The following is a 12401-nucleotide window of genomic DNA, read 5'->3' as shown; positions in this document are numbered from 1 at the left end:
CATCTCAATTCGCTTCTTTGAATTTGAAGATTCTATAGCTTGTAGTACTGACTTTGAGTCTAATAATAACATAATAACATTTAACATAATAAAATTTCAGTTACATTTTTCGGAATGTCTGAAATATAATTTAAGGCCATAAGTATGGCTATAAGTTCAGCTGTGAAAATGGAATATTGTCTACCAATATAGTATAATTTTTCTATTCTAAATGAAGGAATTACAAAAGCCGCTCCTGAATTACCATCTTCTAGAACAGACTCGTCTGTGTATATTTTTAGATAATTTGAATATTGATTTTCTATATGGGAGAGCACTTCAGGTTTTAACAAAAATGGTGACTGGTTCTTGGATAAATCTGTATAATCCATGTCAAAGGTAGCTTTTGTGAACTCAAATTAGCTTCTTCTTTTGAAAAGGTTTCATATGCGAAAGATTTGATAACGAATTTCGCGGCTGAAGCTTTCCTTTGCTCATCAAAAGATAAAACACCTGCTTCTCTGTAAGTCCCTAAATTTGATGTAAGAATGGGCACACCTAGAGCGAGTTTATAAGCCTTACAATCAATGCTTTGCAGCTTCTTTAACAAATGCAGTGGAGCACTGAAGAATACCTCTTGAGCGTATGTCAAGCGTGAACGTACGAGGGAGGTAACGAGAGATATCAACGCTTTGGTATCTTGCCCCCAGTGCTGTTTACAAATTATTTTAAGGAAATTTAGACCTATTCTTGCTTTGTTTAGTATATAGTCAATATGATAATTCCACGAAAGCTTTGAAGAAAGATAGACTCCCAAAAATTTTACAGATTGTGTATATCTGATGATGGTACCATTTATTGTAAACACGGGGTGTGTATGTGTGTGTGTGTGTGTGTGTGTGCATGCGTGTGTGTGTGTGTTAAAGCAAAACACCTGCACAAATACACCACACACTCCCCTTTTCACAAACATAATTACTCCCCAACACTGCCAGTGCAAGCATGTACAAAACGTGTGTGTGTGTGTGTGTGTGTGTGGTTGTGCATCTGCGAATGTGTGAGAGAGAGGGTGTGTGTGTGTGTGAAAGCCTGAGTAAGTCAGACAGACAGACTTAAAGGAGACAGAATGAGACTGACAAACAGACGGACACAGAGGCACACAAACAGAGAAGGGGGGGGGGGGGTATTCATATTTTGCTGAACTGAATCGTTTTCCTTTTTTCTTCCTCTGCTGTCAGTCATTTCTCCTTGTGCATAATGTCTGTTTTCAGTGTATAGATATCAGACAAGTGTGTGATAATTTCGACAACTGCTGGACAACACGTGATGAAAAGCGCTGTCATTCTATGTCAGTCGAAACGGTTTTCAATGTTACGAATCCACCAGCGCTCGTCAATTTTGACAGACCTGGAAGGTTCTCTTTGATCCCTCTTCCTGGAAACACAACGCGATGCCCAGACTCTCACTTCCATTGCCCTGGAAATGGTTACTGTCTGCCAGTCTACACCAGGTGTAATGGCGTGACTGACTGTCCAGGACATGAGGATGAAACTGGGTGTGACAAATTCACGTGTGAAGGGTTGTACCGATGTCGAGGGAACGACCGAGAAATATGTCTACACGTGGACCACCTCTGTGACGGTTGGCCTCAGTGTCCACAGCAGGACGATGAAGTGATGTGTGGATTGACGGACTCTTGTCCTGATCAGTGTGTCTGTTACGGACCATCATTCACCGACGTGTCTGTCTTTCAGCCTGACACTTTCCCCAAGATACGTTATCTGGAAGGCAGGGGGAGTGGACTGACCTTGGATGTCATCACAAATCAGATCATGCTGATTCATCTTGGTGCTGGAGCATGTGGCTGGAGAAATATGAGTGACATGTTTCTGCCTAACCTTCATGTGTTAGATATCAGTGATAATTTGATACAGTGCATCAGTTCTAAGCAATTTTCACAATTGAGAACTCTTAAAGAACTGGATGTCTCTGGTAACCCATTGTCCTTTGGAATGTGCAGTGAAAGAATACGTTACAAACTGAAATCCCTGATTTTGCTCAATTTTTCCCGAGTTTCATATAACTTCTCAAACTTACATGCTTTCTCAGTCATCATGCCCCAGATCCAAATCATGGACTTTTCCCATAGTCGATTGCTGACGTCTCTCCAAGGAGGAGGATTGTTTAGGAACCTAAAGAGTTTGGATTTGCAGGGTTGTCCTCTAGCTGATTTCAGCCCTGACTTTCTGAAAGAAATGGAGAATCTGCAACAGTTGTTTGCTGACAACTTCAAGCTTTGTTGTCCTGCTCTGCTACCTGACAATTTTGTGGGAATATGCCGTGCACCAGAAGATGAGCTCTCCTCTTGTGACTATCTGCTGAAATCTAACTTTTACCTAGCGGCTATCATCATCTTTATGATGTCTGCTTTGTTGGGAAACCTTTGCAGCATCATATATCGTATCTGGTCCTTCTCCTCAAAAAGTAAAGTTGGTTATGCAGTGTTTGTTATTCATCTGTCTATGTCTGACTTTTTCATGGGAGTTTACTTGTTGATCATTGGAGTGGCCGACCGTCTGTATGCTGGCACCTACCTGTGGAATGAATCTTACTGGAAGGGAAGCACAGCATGCAGAATTTCTGGATTCATTTCCCTTTTGTCTAGTGAAATATCATCGTTTCTTATTTGCCTTATCACCCTGGATCGCTTTCTGGTGATGTGCTTTCCTTTCAGTCGTCTTCGTTTCAGACCAGCATCAGCTCACGTGGCCTGCACTGTCAGTTGGGGACTAGGGGTGATCCTGGCCTCAATCCCTTTACTCCCTGTGACGTCCCACTGGGAGTTCTACAGCCAAACAGGCATCTGCATTCCTCTTCCCGTCACTAGAACTGACTTTCCAGGTCGCCACTATTCTTTTAGCATCATGGTTGTCTTTAACATGGTCATATTTTTGTGCATTGCTATAGGCCAGACTCTCATTTACTGGTCAGTCAGAGCCAATACGTTGTCAGGTCATGGGTCAAATAGAAAGGAAAACGTATTTATCAAAGACAAAACAAGATCTAAAGAGGCCACCATTGCTCGTCGCCTTCTGGTCATTGCCATGTCAGACTTTCTGTGCTGGTTCCCCATTGGTGTCTGTGGACTCCTGGCAAAGCTGGATGTCCCTGTTCCAGGAGAGATCAACACAGCACTGGCTGTCTTTGTGTTGCCATGTAACTCAGCTTTAAATCCCTTCCTTTACACCTACACTATTGTGCAGGAAAATCGTAGAAAAGAGAAAGAAACCAAACTGCTAAAACTTATAGCTGCACACGTCAAAACGGAAAGGTCTGTTCTGAATCGTTGATATGCAATGTGATATCTCTGAACAACAGCTCTACTTGTTTGCCCTTTATATTTCAATGATGATGATGATGATGATAATAAATTGTTCACCATCCACCTCCTCCTCCTCCTTCACCTCAGGATCATCACTGTCATCGTCATTATCAACATTGTTGCTGTCATCATCATCGTCAGCACAGTAATCATCATAACCATTACAATCATCATCGTCATCGTAGTCATCATCATCACCATCGTCGTCGTCATCATCAACCTAACACCATGATTATCTTTATTGTTATGATGTTGCCATCATCATCATCATCATCATAGTCATCAACAACTACAACATAACATCATAATTGTTATTATGGTGGTCATTCGCAGAACCCTCATCCTACAAGAGCGCCAAGTGCAATAACGATAATACGTTTAACGAAAAAGAGAAAACATCCTGTTGTCATCATCGACAACAACAGACTGACTGACAGACCCTCCCGGGGGGTCACTACCTTATCGTGGTTGGGAGGCTTAGTGGCCAGTGATTGGGCAAGCTATGTCGGCGGGGGCATCAGTGCTTCTGAGGGTTTACTACTCTAGTCCCAGGTCTTAATTGACAGCCTACATAGCCATTATAGCTGTTCAGGCTGAGTAAGTGGTGGTTTTTTGTTGTTTCTTGTACTGATGCCCCTGATAGGGCTTCCCATGCCGAACAGGTCGTGAGTGAGGCCCAAACCAAAAGTGACCCACTGTCCCTTTCGATATTCTCTCTTCTTTTTACCGCCTCTTTTCTGTCTTCAGCCCCACATCAAGCCTTCTTTTCTACATTCTTTTTTCTCTGAAGCCTTCTTCAGGCCTGCCGTGTTCGCCGTGCGGTGCGACCTGTGATGGAGAGGAATGAGATCCTGGGGACTGAGAGAGCACACTGCTCTCAACACATCCCTTTGGCTCGGACATCTCCTAAGACAGGCGGCACACACTGGCCTGTGTGTGTCAATCAGCTACCCCTACGTGGGGCTGGGTCAAGACTGGCAGTTTACAGGCTAACTGTGATAACCCCCGCAGTGCTCAGTTCTCTGTCTCCGGGAGCTGGGCATGATCAGGGGTGGGGGTTGGGGGGGGGGGGGGGACGCGTCAGTTGAAAACATCCTGTCAAAAAGCCCTGAACATCATCCGAGTTGTGGCACACTCGGACTGGGGTGCTGATAAGAGAAATCTCTTGCACCTCTGCAGAGCCCTGGTCTGGTCCAAACTGGTCCAGACCGTCTTACCTGAAACTGCTGGACCCTATACACCACCAAGGGTTCCGTCTCAGCTTAGGTGCGTTTCGCACCACCCCTATGCACAGCTTGTACGCAGAGGTGGGGAAACCGCCTCTCTCCAACCGCAGATTGAAGCTGACCCTAAAATATTACTTGAAACTGTTTTCTGAACCTAAAAACCCTGCTTGCTACGTTGTATTCAACAACCCCTTCAACAAGAAATTCAAAGACAACCCAAACTGCATCCCTCCTCTTGGACTCCATATTCAGCCGCACATAGAAAATGCTGATCTGGATGTTGGTGGCATCTCAGATTTCTCAAAGTTCCCCAACAGCCCACTGTGGACCTTTAAAACACCTGAGGTCCGATTCCATCTGGCCTCGTACCGTAAAGACTCCACCAGTTCACTGGCCTACAGAACTTACTTTTCAGAACTCTGCCACAAATTTCCCACTTCCCACAAATCTTCACTGACGGTTCTGAGGATGGAGTCGCTGCATCTGCGTTCTGTCCCGCCTTTCCTGACCAGCCCTCAACGGAACACATCCTATCTGACAGCTCAGTGTACACTGCGGAACTGACCGCACTGGTTCTGGCGGTAAAAATGGTTCTCTCTTCGAAACAAAAGAGATTCATGATCTTTTCCGACTCCTTGTCAGCCCTGGAGGCGATCGCCTGCTGTAATCTGACTCATCCCAAACTGCTGGAATTCTACGAAGCTTTTACTCTAATAACGAAGAAAGGATATGATGTTGTGTTGGCGTGGGTTCCTGGACATGTTGGCATTCGTGGTAACGAAAGGCCAGACCAGCTGGCCAAGAACGCTGTAATGGAAGAATTATCGAGATCCTTCATACCATACACAGACATGAAGCAGAAGGTGAACACTTATGTTAAGGATCTTTGGCAAGAAGAGTGGAACACCCAGACGGACATCAAGCTGTTCCAAATCCGTCCAGACCTAAAAGAGACCCTCCCTTCAGGGGTGAAGAACAGAAAGGAGGAGTCTGTGCTGTGCAGACTGCATGCGGGGCACACTTTTTTTTTTTTTTTTTTTTTTTTTTTTTTTACTAATTCTTACTTGATGGGGGAAGAGGCCCCTCGATGTATTCCCTGTGATGAGCCTCTCACCATGAAACACGTGCTCCTTGACTGTTGGGATCTGCATGACGTTAGACACAGACATTACACGGCGGTTTCTCTGAAGACTTTGTTGTTTCGTGATGCCCCTCCGTGGGCGCTGATGGACTTCTTGAAAGAAGTGAACATTTTTAATCAGATTTGAAGGTTTTAAACTATGGAAGGTTTTTAAAACTTTGAATGGAAAGCTTAAAGCGATGACTTTTTTTTTTTTTTTACCCTTGTACTAGGTATTAACGTGGCGATAGCCTTGAAATGGCCTTAGTGGTCGGCGAGGCTCTAAGCACCATAATTTGATAGACTGACAGACAAAAAGGGACAGACAGAGAGAAAGACACATACACACTGACAGACACAGACAGAGAATAGGTAACCAGGCAAACACAATCCATCAAACACACCCCACCCCCACCACACACAGGCCGAAACAGGACCTGAACACAGATCTCTGGTGAACGCTGGATCACAAGTCCAACGCCAAACCAATTCCGTCCACGGGGACTCCTTGTGACATCCACAGGCGTTGTGATGAGAAGCTTGCTAAGTTACAACCTGATTGGTCATTTGAAGAACAAGCCTTATCATGAAAGACTTGCTTTCCTTAAGCTACCTCTAGAACTCTAGAACACAGGAGGCAGCGGGGAGATATGATTGATTGCAAAAAATACATACACGGAATCTACAAGACTACAAATCCCGAACTACCACCTGCAGTAAGTAGGGACAGAAGAGGTAATAGTTTAATGCTAAACAAATCACATTGTAGACTGAAAGGGCGCAGTTCCTTCTTTACTGAGCGAGTCGTTAATAAATGGAACGGTTTGCCAGACAGTGTTGTGACTGCCCCAACCATTGAGGCCTGTTCGTCGTTCCGTTACAGTATACTAGCATGCGTGGCCTAACGAAAGCATACTGGATCATAAATACCTGGTGAGTTGGCCCAATGAGCGTCTTACCTAGTCTTGAGAGACGACATGCCAGTATGAAGCATCAACACAGCAACTGTGGAACAACGTCAGTTTTATTTCCACAACATATTACGCAATTGGCAAGTGTACGTCACAGACATGTTACATCAGTAGTATGAAACAAGCATTTTCCAATCAGTTTCAACCAGACTCAGAAATGATATATGAGAGGGAAAGAGAGACTTGAGATGAGTTGTGTCATTGATTCATTTGTCATTGTTGTTTACGGTCCAGCCAACCACACACTACAAAAAAGAAAAGAAAAAAAAAGAATAAGCTTAACACCTGTCAATATCAGTCCCTTAGAATCTGATGGGTTTTTTTGACTCACTTGTGTAAACAAAGTGAGTCTATGTTTTAACCCGGTGTTCGGTTGTCTGTCTGTGTGTCTGTGTGTCCGTGGTAAACTTTAACATTGACATTTTCTCTGCAACTACTTTGTCAGTTGACACCAAATTTGGCATAAAAATAGGAAAAATTCAGTTCTTTCCAGTCATCTTGTTTAAAACAATATTGCGCCTCTGGGATGGGCACAAAGAAATAAAGAATGAAGCCTAATTATATGCAAACTGCATTTACTGTTATATTTATATTTTTTGTATTCTATAAACTTGGCACTTTGATCTGATATTCTGACCCAACAGCTAGAGCAGTCATTATTATCATTTTTTGTTCAAACAGGAACTTCTTTTGCTAAGCATGGAAGTTTTATTTATTTTGCAAACGTTTTGGTGCAGATAGTAAAGAAGGGAAATTACTCTGTAATGCTAGGGGAGTTAATTTGCTTTAAACTGATCTTTCTCATCTTAAACATTACATTTTGAAATTATACTCAATACATAAAAAGCTTGGATTTTTTTTTTTTTGTGTGTGTGTAAGTGTATCACAAGTGAGTCTTGAAGGCCTTGCCTCTCTTGTTTTCTTTTCGATGGAAACAAATTAAGGCTTAAATACAGTCATATTCAAGCACCAAAACCAAAGAAATGCCTCTGATGTTGACCAGTCCGTCAATGTTTCGCCAGAGGATGAAAAAAAAAGGGGGGCGGGGGGGACCTGAACATAAACGTAATTGTACATACTACACGAAATATTCAGTGACAACAGGTATTGTCAATGGCCACCTCACACGTCCAAAGCACACACACACACACACACACACACACACACACACACAATCACACACATATTCATAACCACGTGTGCGCGTACGCGAGAGAACACACACACGCGCGCGCACACACACACACACACACAGTCATATCAAACACAGTTATAATCACACGCACACACTGTACGCGATTAAAGCACACACACACGCGCGCGCACGCACGCACACACACACACACAGTCACACACGCTCACAGACACAGACAGGCACACACACACACACACACACACACAGAGCCACATGCACACACAAAAACAAACACAATCTCCCCACTATACAGTCATTCTAAATCTTTGCTGTCACATCCTTACTGAGATAGTTCAATCCAGTTCAGTTACTCAAGGAAGCGTCACTGCGTCCGGACAAATCCATATACGCTACACCACATCTGCTGAGCAGATGCCTGACCAGCAGCGTGTCCCAACGCGATTAGCCAGACCTTGAAACAGCTACATACATACGTACATAGCCCTACATAGGCAGAAAATTAAACAAATCACGACACAAATACACTACAGCCAAATGACGTTCATGGAAAAAAAAAAAAAAAATATATATATATATATATATCAGGAGAGAAAAATCAGAAAACAATCAACCACCATACACAAAGCCCCACGCGCCGACTATGAAGGAGGTTTGACAGCGATGTGGTAGGCCTGAAGATCGCTGGCTGACACCGCGGCAGGGGCCTTGCTCATTGGATCCTTGCCGTCATGTGACTTGGGGAAGGCGATGACGTCACGGATCGACTCGGTCTGGCAGACGATCGCCATGAGTCGATCCAGGCCTGTCATAGTCAAAGGAGGAGATAAAATATCGCCCTTTTCCAACTAATCGAAAAAAAACACGCAACATTCACTGAACTAAAACCCGAGCACTGATCTTGAAGGGGTAACGCGTCTGCCTAGGAAGCGAGAGAATCTGAGCGCGCTGGTTCGAATCACGGCTCAGCCGCTGATATTTTCTCCCCCTCCACTAGACCTTGAGTGGTGGTCTGGACGCTAGTCATTCGGATGAGACGATAAACCGAGGTCCCGTGTGCAGCATGCACTTAGGGCACGTAAAAGAACCCATGGCAACAGAATGGTTGTTCCTGGCAAAAAACATGTAGAAAAATCCACTTCGATAGGAAAATTTTTTTTAAAAAAACAAAAAAACTGCACGTAGGAAAAAATACAGAAAATGGATGGCGCTGTAGTATAGCGACGCGCTCTCCCTGGGGAGAGCAGCCCGAATTTCACACAGAGAAATCTGTTGTGATAAAATGAAATACAAATACAAATACAAAAATGGTTTGGCGAAAGGGTAGGTAGGCCTAACTGCGAACTGAACGATCCAGTAGAAGCGACCAGCTCAACATGCGTATTGTACAGATAACTGGTTGTACGATCGTCAAATACAATTGTTGGAATTTAACGACCAATTGGCGCCTACAAATCGCCAAATCAAGCTCTTCTGTTTTTGAAGGATTTCCCCGATTGGTTGCGGGCGCAACAGCCGAGTGGTTAAAGCGTTGGACCTTCAATCTGAGGGTCCCGGGTTCGAATCTCGGTAACGGCGCCTGGTGGGTAAAGGGTGGAGATTTTTTTTCCGATCTCCCAAGTCAATATATGTGCAGACCTGCTTGTGCCTGGATCCCCTTCATGTGTAAACACCAGCAGAAGATCAAATACGCACGTTAAAGATCCTGCATTCCATGTCAGCGTTCGGTGGGTAAAGGAAACAAGAACATACCCAGCATGCACAACCCCGAAAACGGCGTATGGCTGCCTACATGGCGGGGTAAAAACGGTCAAACACGTAAAATCCAACTCATGTACATCCGAGTGAACGTGGGAGTTGCAGCCCACGAACTAAGACAAAGAAGGTTGCACCAGGAAAAGTTCGTCTACTACGTATCCTCAACGGTTGAAATTGCTGGCAGGGGTGCCTGAGGGTTAATGCGAACGGGCAAGTCCAAATGCGAACGATGGGTTTAAGGTACATGTAGACAATTAACTCACTCAGTACGGCCAGTCCTCTCTTCTCCTCTACACAGACCCCTCGGATGTCCAGTGGGTGTCTGAATGACCCAACCTTTAGCTTCCGTCGTCAGAATTGTGGTATTCTTTGTCAACATTCACGTCTTCAGTATAAGAGCCTTCCGCTTGCAATATTTTGATGATGGTAATTGGGGTGAAACGATGTTAACGTCCTCTCTTTCGCCGTTCGTATGGAAAGAGTTTTAAAACAAGCAGGTCTTGAACTCACTGGACATAACATATCATTGGAACATCGCACCAGACTGCTGCACTGTTGGTTGTTTCATCACACAGAAGCGCCATATAAATGTATTATTATCGTCATAATCATCATTAAATTAATATCACCATCAATAATCCACCACCACCACCACCACTATCATCACCATCACCACCATCACCAATGCCGCGTCATATTCATCATCGTCATAATCATCATCATTTTCATCGTCAATATCCTCCACCACCACCATCATCATCATCACCACCATTATCATCACCACTATCTTCACCATCACCACCCCCACCGTCACAACCATCACCACCACCACCACCACCTCCACCACCATCATCACCACCACCCCCATCACCACCACCACCACCACCTCCACTACCACCACAACCACCACTGTCACAACCACCACCACCAACGCCTCCAACACCACCATCACCACCCCTACCCCCACCATCACCACCACTACCCCCACCGCCACCACCACCACCACCATCATCATCATCATCATCAAGGCGTGTGAGGAGGGCCAGGCCAGGCCAGGGCGGGCGACATGTGGATGCCTCACTCACCCAGCGCGATGCCCCCGTGCGGCGGACAGCCGGAGTCCAGGGCAGACAACAGGTGCTCCAGCTGACTGCAGTCCTCCTGAACACATCAACGGGAGGAGGGAGGGTGTGTGTGTGTGTGTTTGTGGGTGTGTGTGTAGGGTGGGGGCCTGTGTGTGTGAGTGTGTGTGTGTATGTGTGTGTGTGTGTGTAGGTTGAGGGCCTGTGTGTGTGTGTAGGGTAGGGTCATGTGTGTGTGTGTAGGGTAGGGGCCTGTGTGTGTGTGTGTGTGTGTGTGTGTGTGTGTATGTGTGTGTGTGTAGGTTGAGGGCCTGTGTGTGTGTGTGTGTGTGTGTGTAGGGTACGGGCCTGTGTGTGTGTGTGTGTGTGTGTGTGTGTGTGTAGGTTGAGGGCCTATGTGTGTGTGTGTGTGTGTGTGTGTGTGTGTGTGTGTGTGTAGGGTACGGGCCTGTGTGTGTGTGTGTGTGTGTGTGTGTAGGGTAGGGGCCTGTGTGTGTTTGTGTGTGAGTGTGTGTGTGTAGGTTGAGGGCCTATGTGTGTGTGTGTGCGTGCGTGTGTGTGTGTAGGTTGAGGGCATATGTGTGTGTGTGTATGTGTGTGTGTGTGTAGGTTGAGGGCCTATGTGTGTGTGTGTGTGTGTGTGTGTGTGTGTGTGTGTAGGGTACGGGCCTGTGTGTGTGTGTGTGTGTGTGTGTGTGTGTGTGTGTGTGTGTAGGGTAGGGGCCTGTGTGTGTTTGTGTGTGAGTGTGTGTGTGTCTTTGTGTCCCCCCTCCCACCCTTCACACACACACACGCGCACACACACACACACATACACACACAGAACACCATTCTACACACACACACACACACATACACAAACACATAGGCCCCCACCCTACACATACACGCAAACACACACACACACACACACCCTACCATCCCCCACACATGCCCTCACCCTACACACACACACACACACACACACACACACACACACACACACACACACACACACACACAAAGGCCCCAACCCTACACACACACACACACACACCTGCAGTATACAGGACAGGACGTATCGCTGAAGCGAGGCACTGTGGATATGGATGGACGCTTCCTCTCTCTCTCTCTCTCTCTCTCTCTCTCTCTCTCTCTCTCTCTCACACACACACACACACACACACACACCTGCAGTATACAGGACAGGACGTATCGCTGAAGCGAGGCACTGTGGATATGGATGGACGCTCCCCCCCCCTCTCTCTCTCTCTCTCTCTCTCTCTCTCTCACACACACACACACACACACACACACACACACACACACACACACACACCTGCAGTATACAGGACAGGACGTATCGCTGAAGCGAGGCACTGTGGATACGGATAGATCCTCCCCCTATCTCCTGCCCGTTCAGCACCAAGTCGTAATGCTGGCCTCGTACCTGTCATCATCGTCATCATCATCATCATTATCATTAGCGTCATCGTCTTCACCGTCGTCATCATCACCATCATCATCATCACCACCACCACCACCACTACCATCATCATCATCATCGTTGTCGTTATCATCATCACCATCATCATTGTTGGAATCGTCATCATCATTACCATCATCATCGTCTTCGTCATCGTCATCACCATCATCGTCGTAGTCGTCGTCATCATATGGTTATCATGATCCTCTTCCTCCTCCTCATTATCATCATCATCACCATCATCAGCGTCATCGTCACAGTCGTC

The 12401-nt window shown here is 45.7% G+C and overlaps 1 protein-coding gene across 1 annotated transcript in view; it reads right to left on the bottom strand.

Moving 5' to 3' along the window:
* Positions 1 to 6722: 6722 nt before the first annotated feature.
* Positions 6723 to 12401, bottom strand: part of LOC143289410 (aspartate--tRNA ligase, mitochondrial-like) — a 54044-nt gene continuing 48365 nt past the window's right edge. The window contains exons 21-23 of the mRNA XM_076598375.1: positions 11990 to 12100; positions 10675 to 10750; positions 6723 to 8636 (exon numbers count right to left, since the gene is read on the bottom strand). Coding sequence (XP_076454490.1) covers positions 8473 to 8636; positions 10675 to 10750; positions 11990 to 12100 — 351 coding nt within the window. The 3' untranslated portion in view covers positions 6723 to 8472. The remainder of the gene's footprint in view (positions 8637 to 10674; positions 10751 to 11989; positions 12101 to 12401) is intronic.

Source organism: Babylonia areolata, chromosome 14, assembly GCF_041734735.1.
Source record: "Babylonia areolata isolate BAREFJ2019XMU chromosome 14, ASM4173473v1, whole genome shotgun sequence".
Taxonomy (NCBI): domain Eukaryota; kingdom Metazoa; phylum Mollusca; class Gastropoda; order Neogastropoda; family Buccinidae; genus Babylonia; species Babylonia areolata.
The sequence above is the reverse complement of the archived record's forward strand: the minus strand, read 5'-3'. Positions and strand labels throughout refer to the sequence as shown.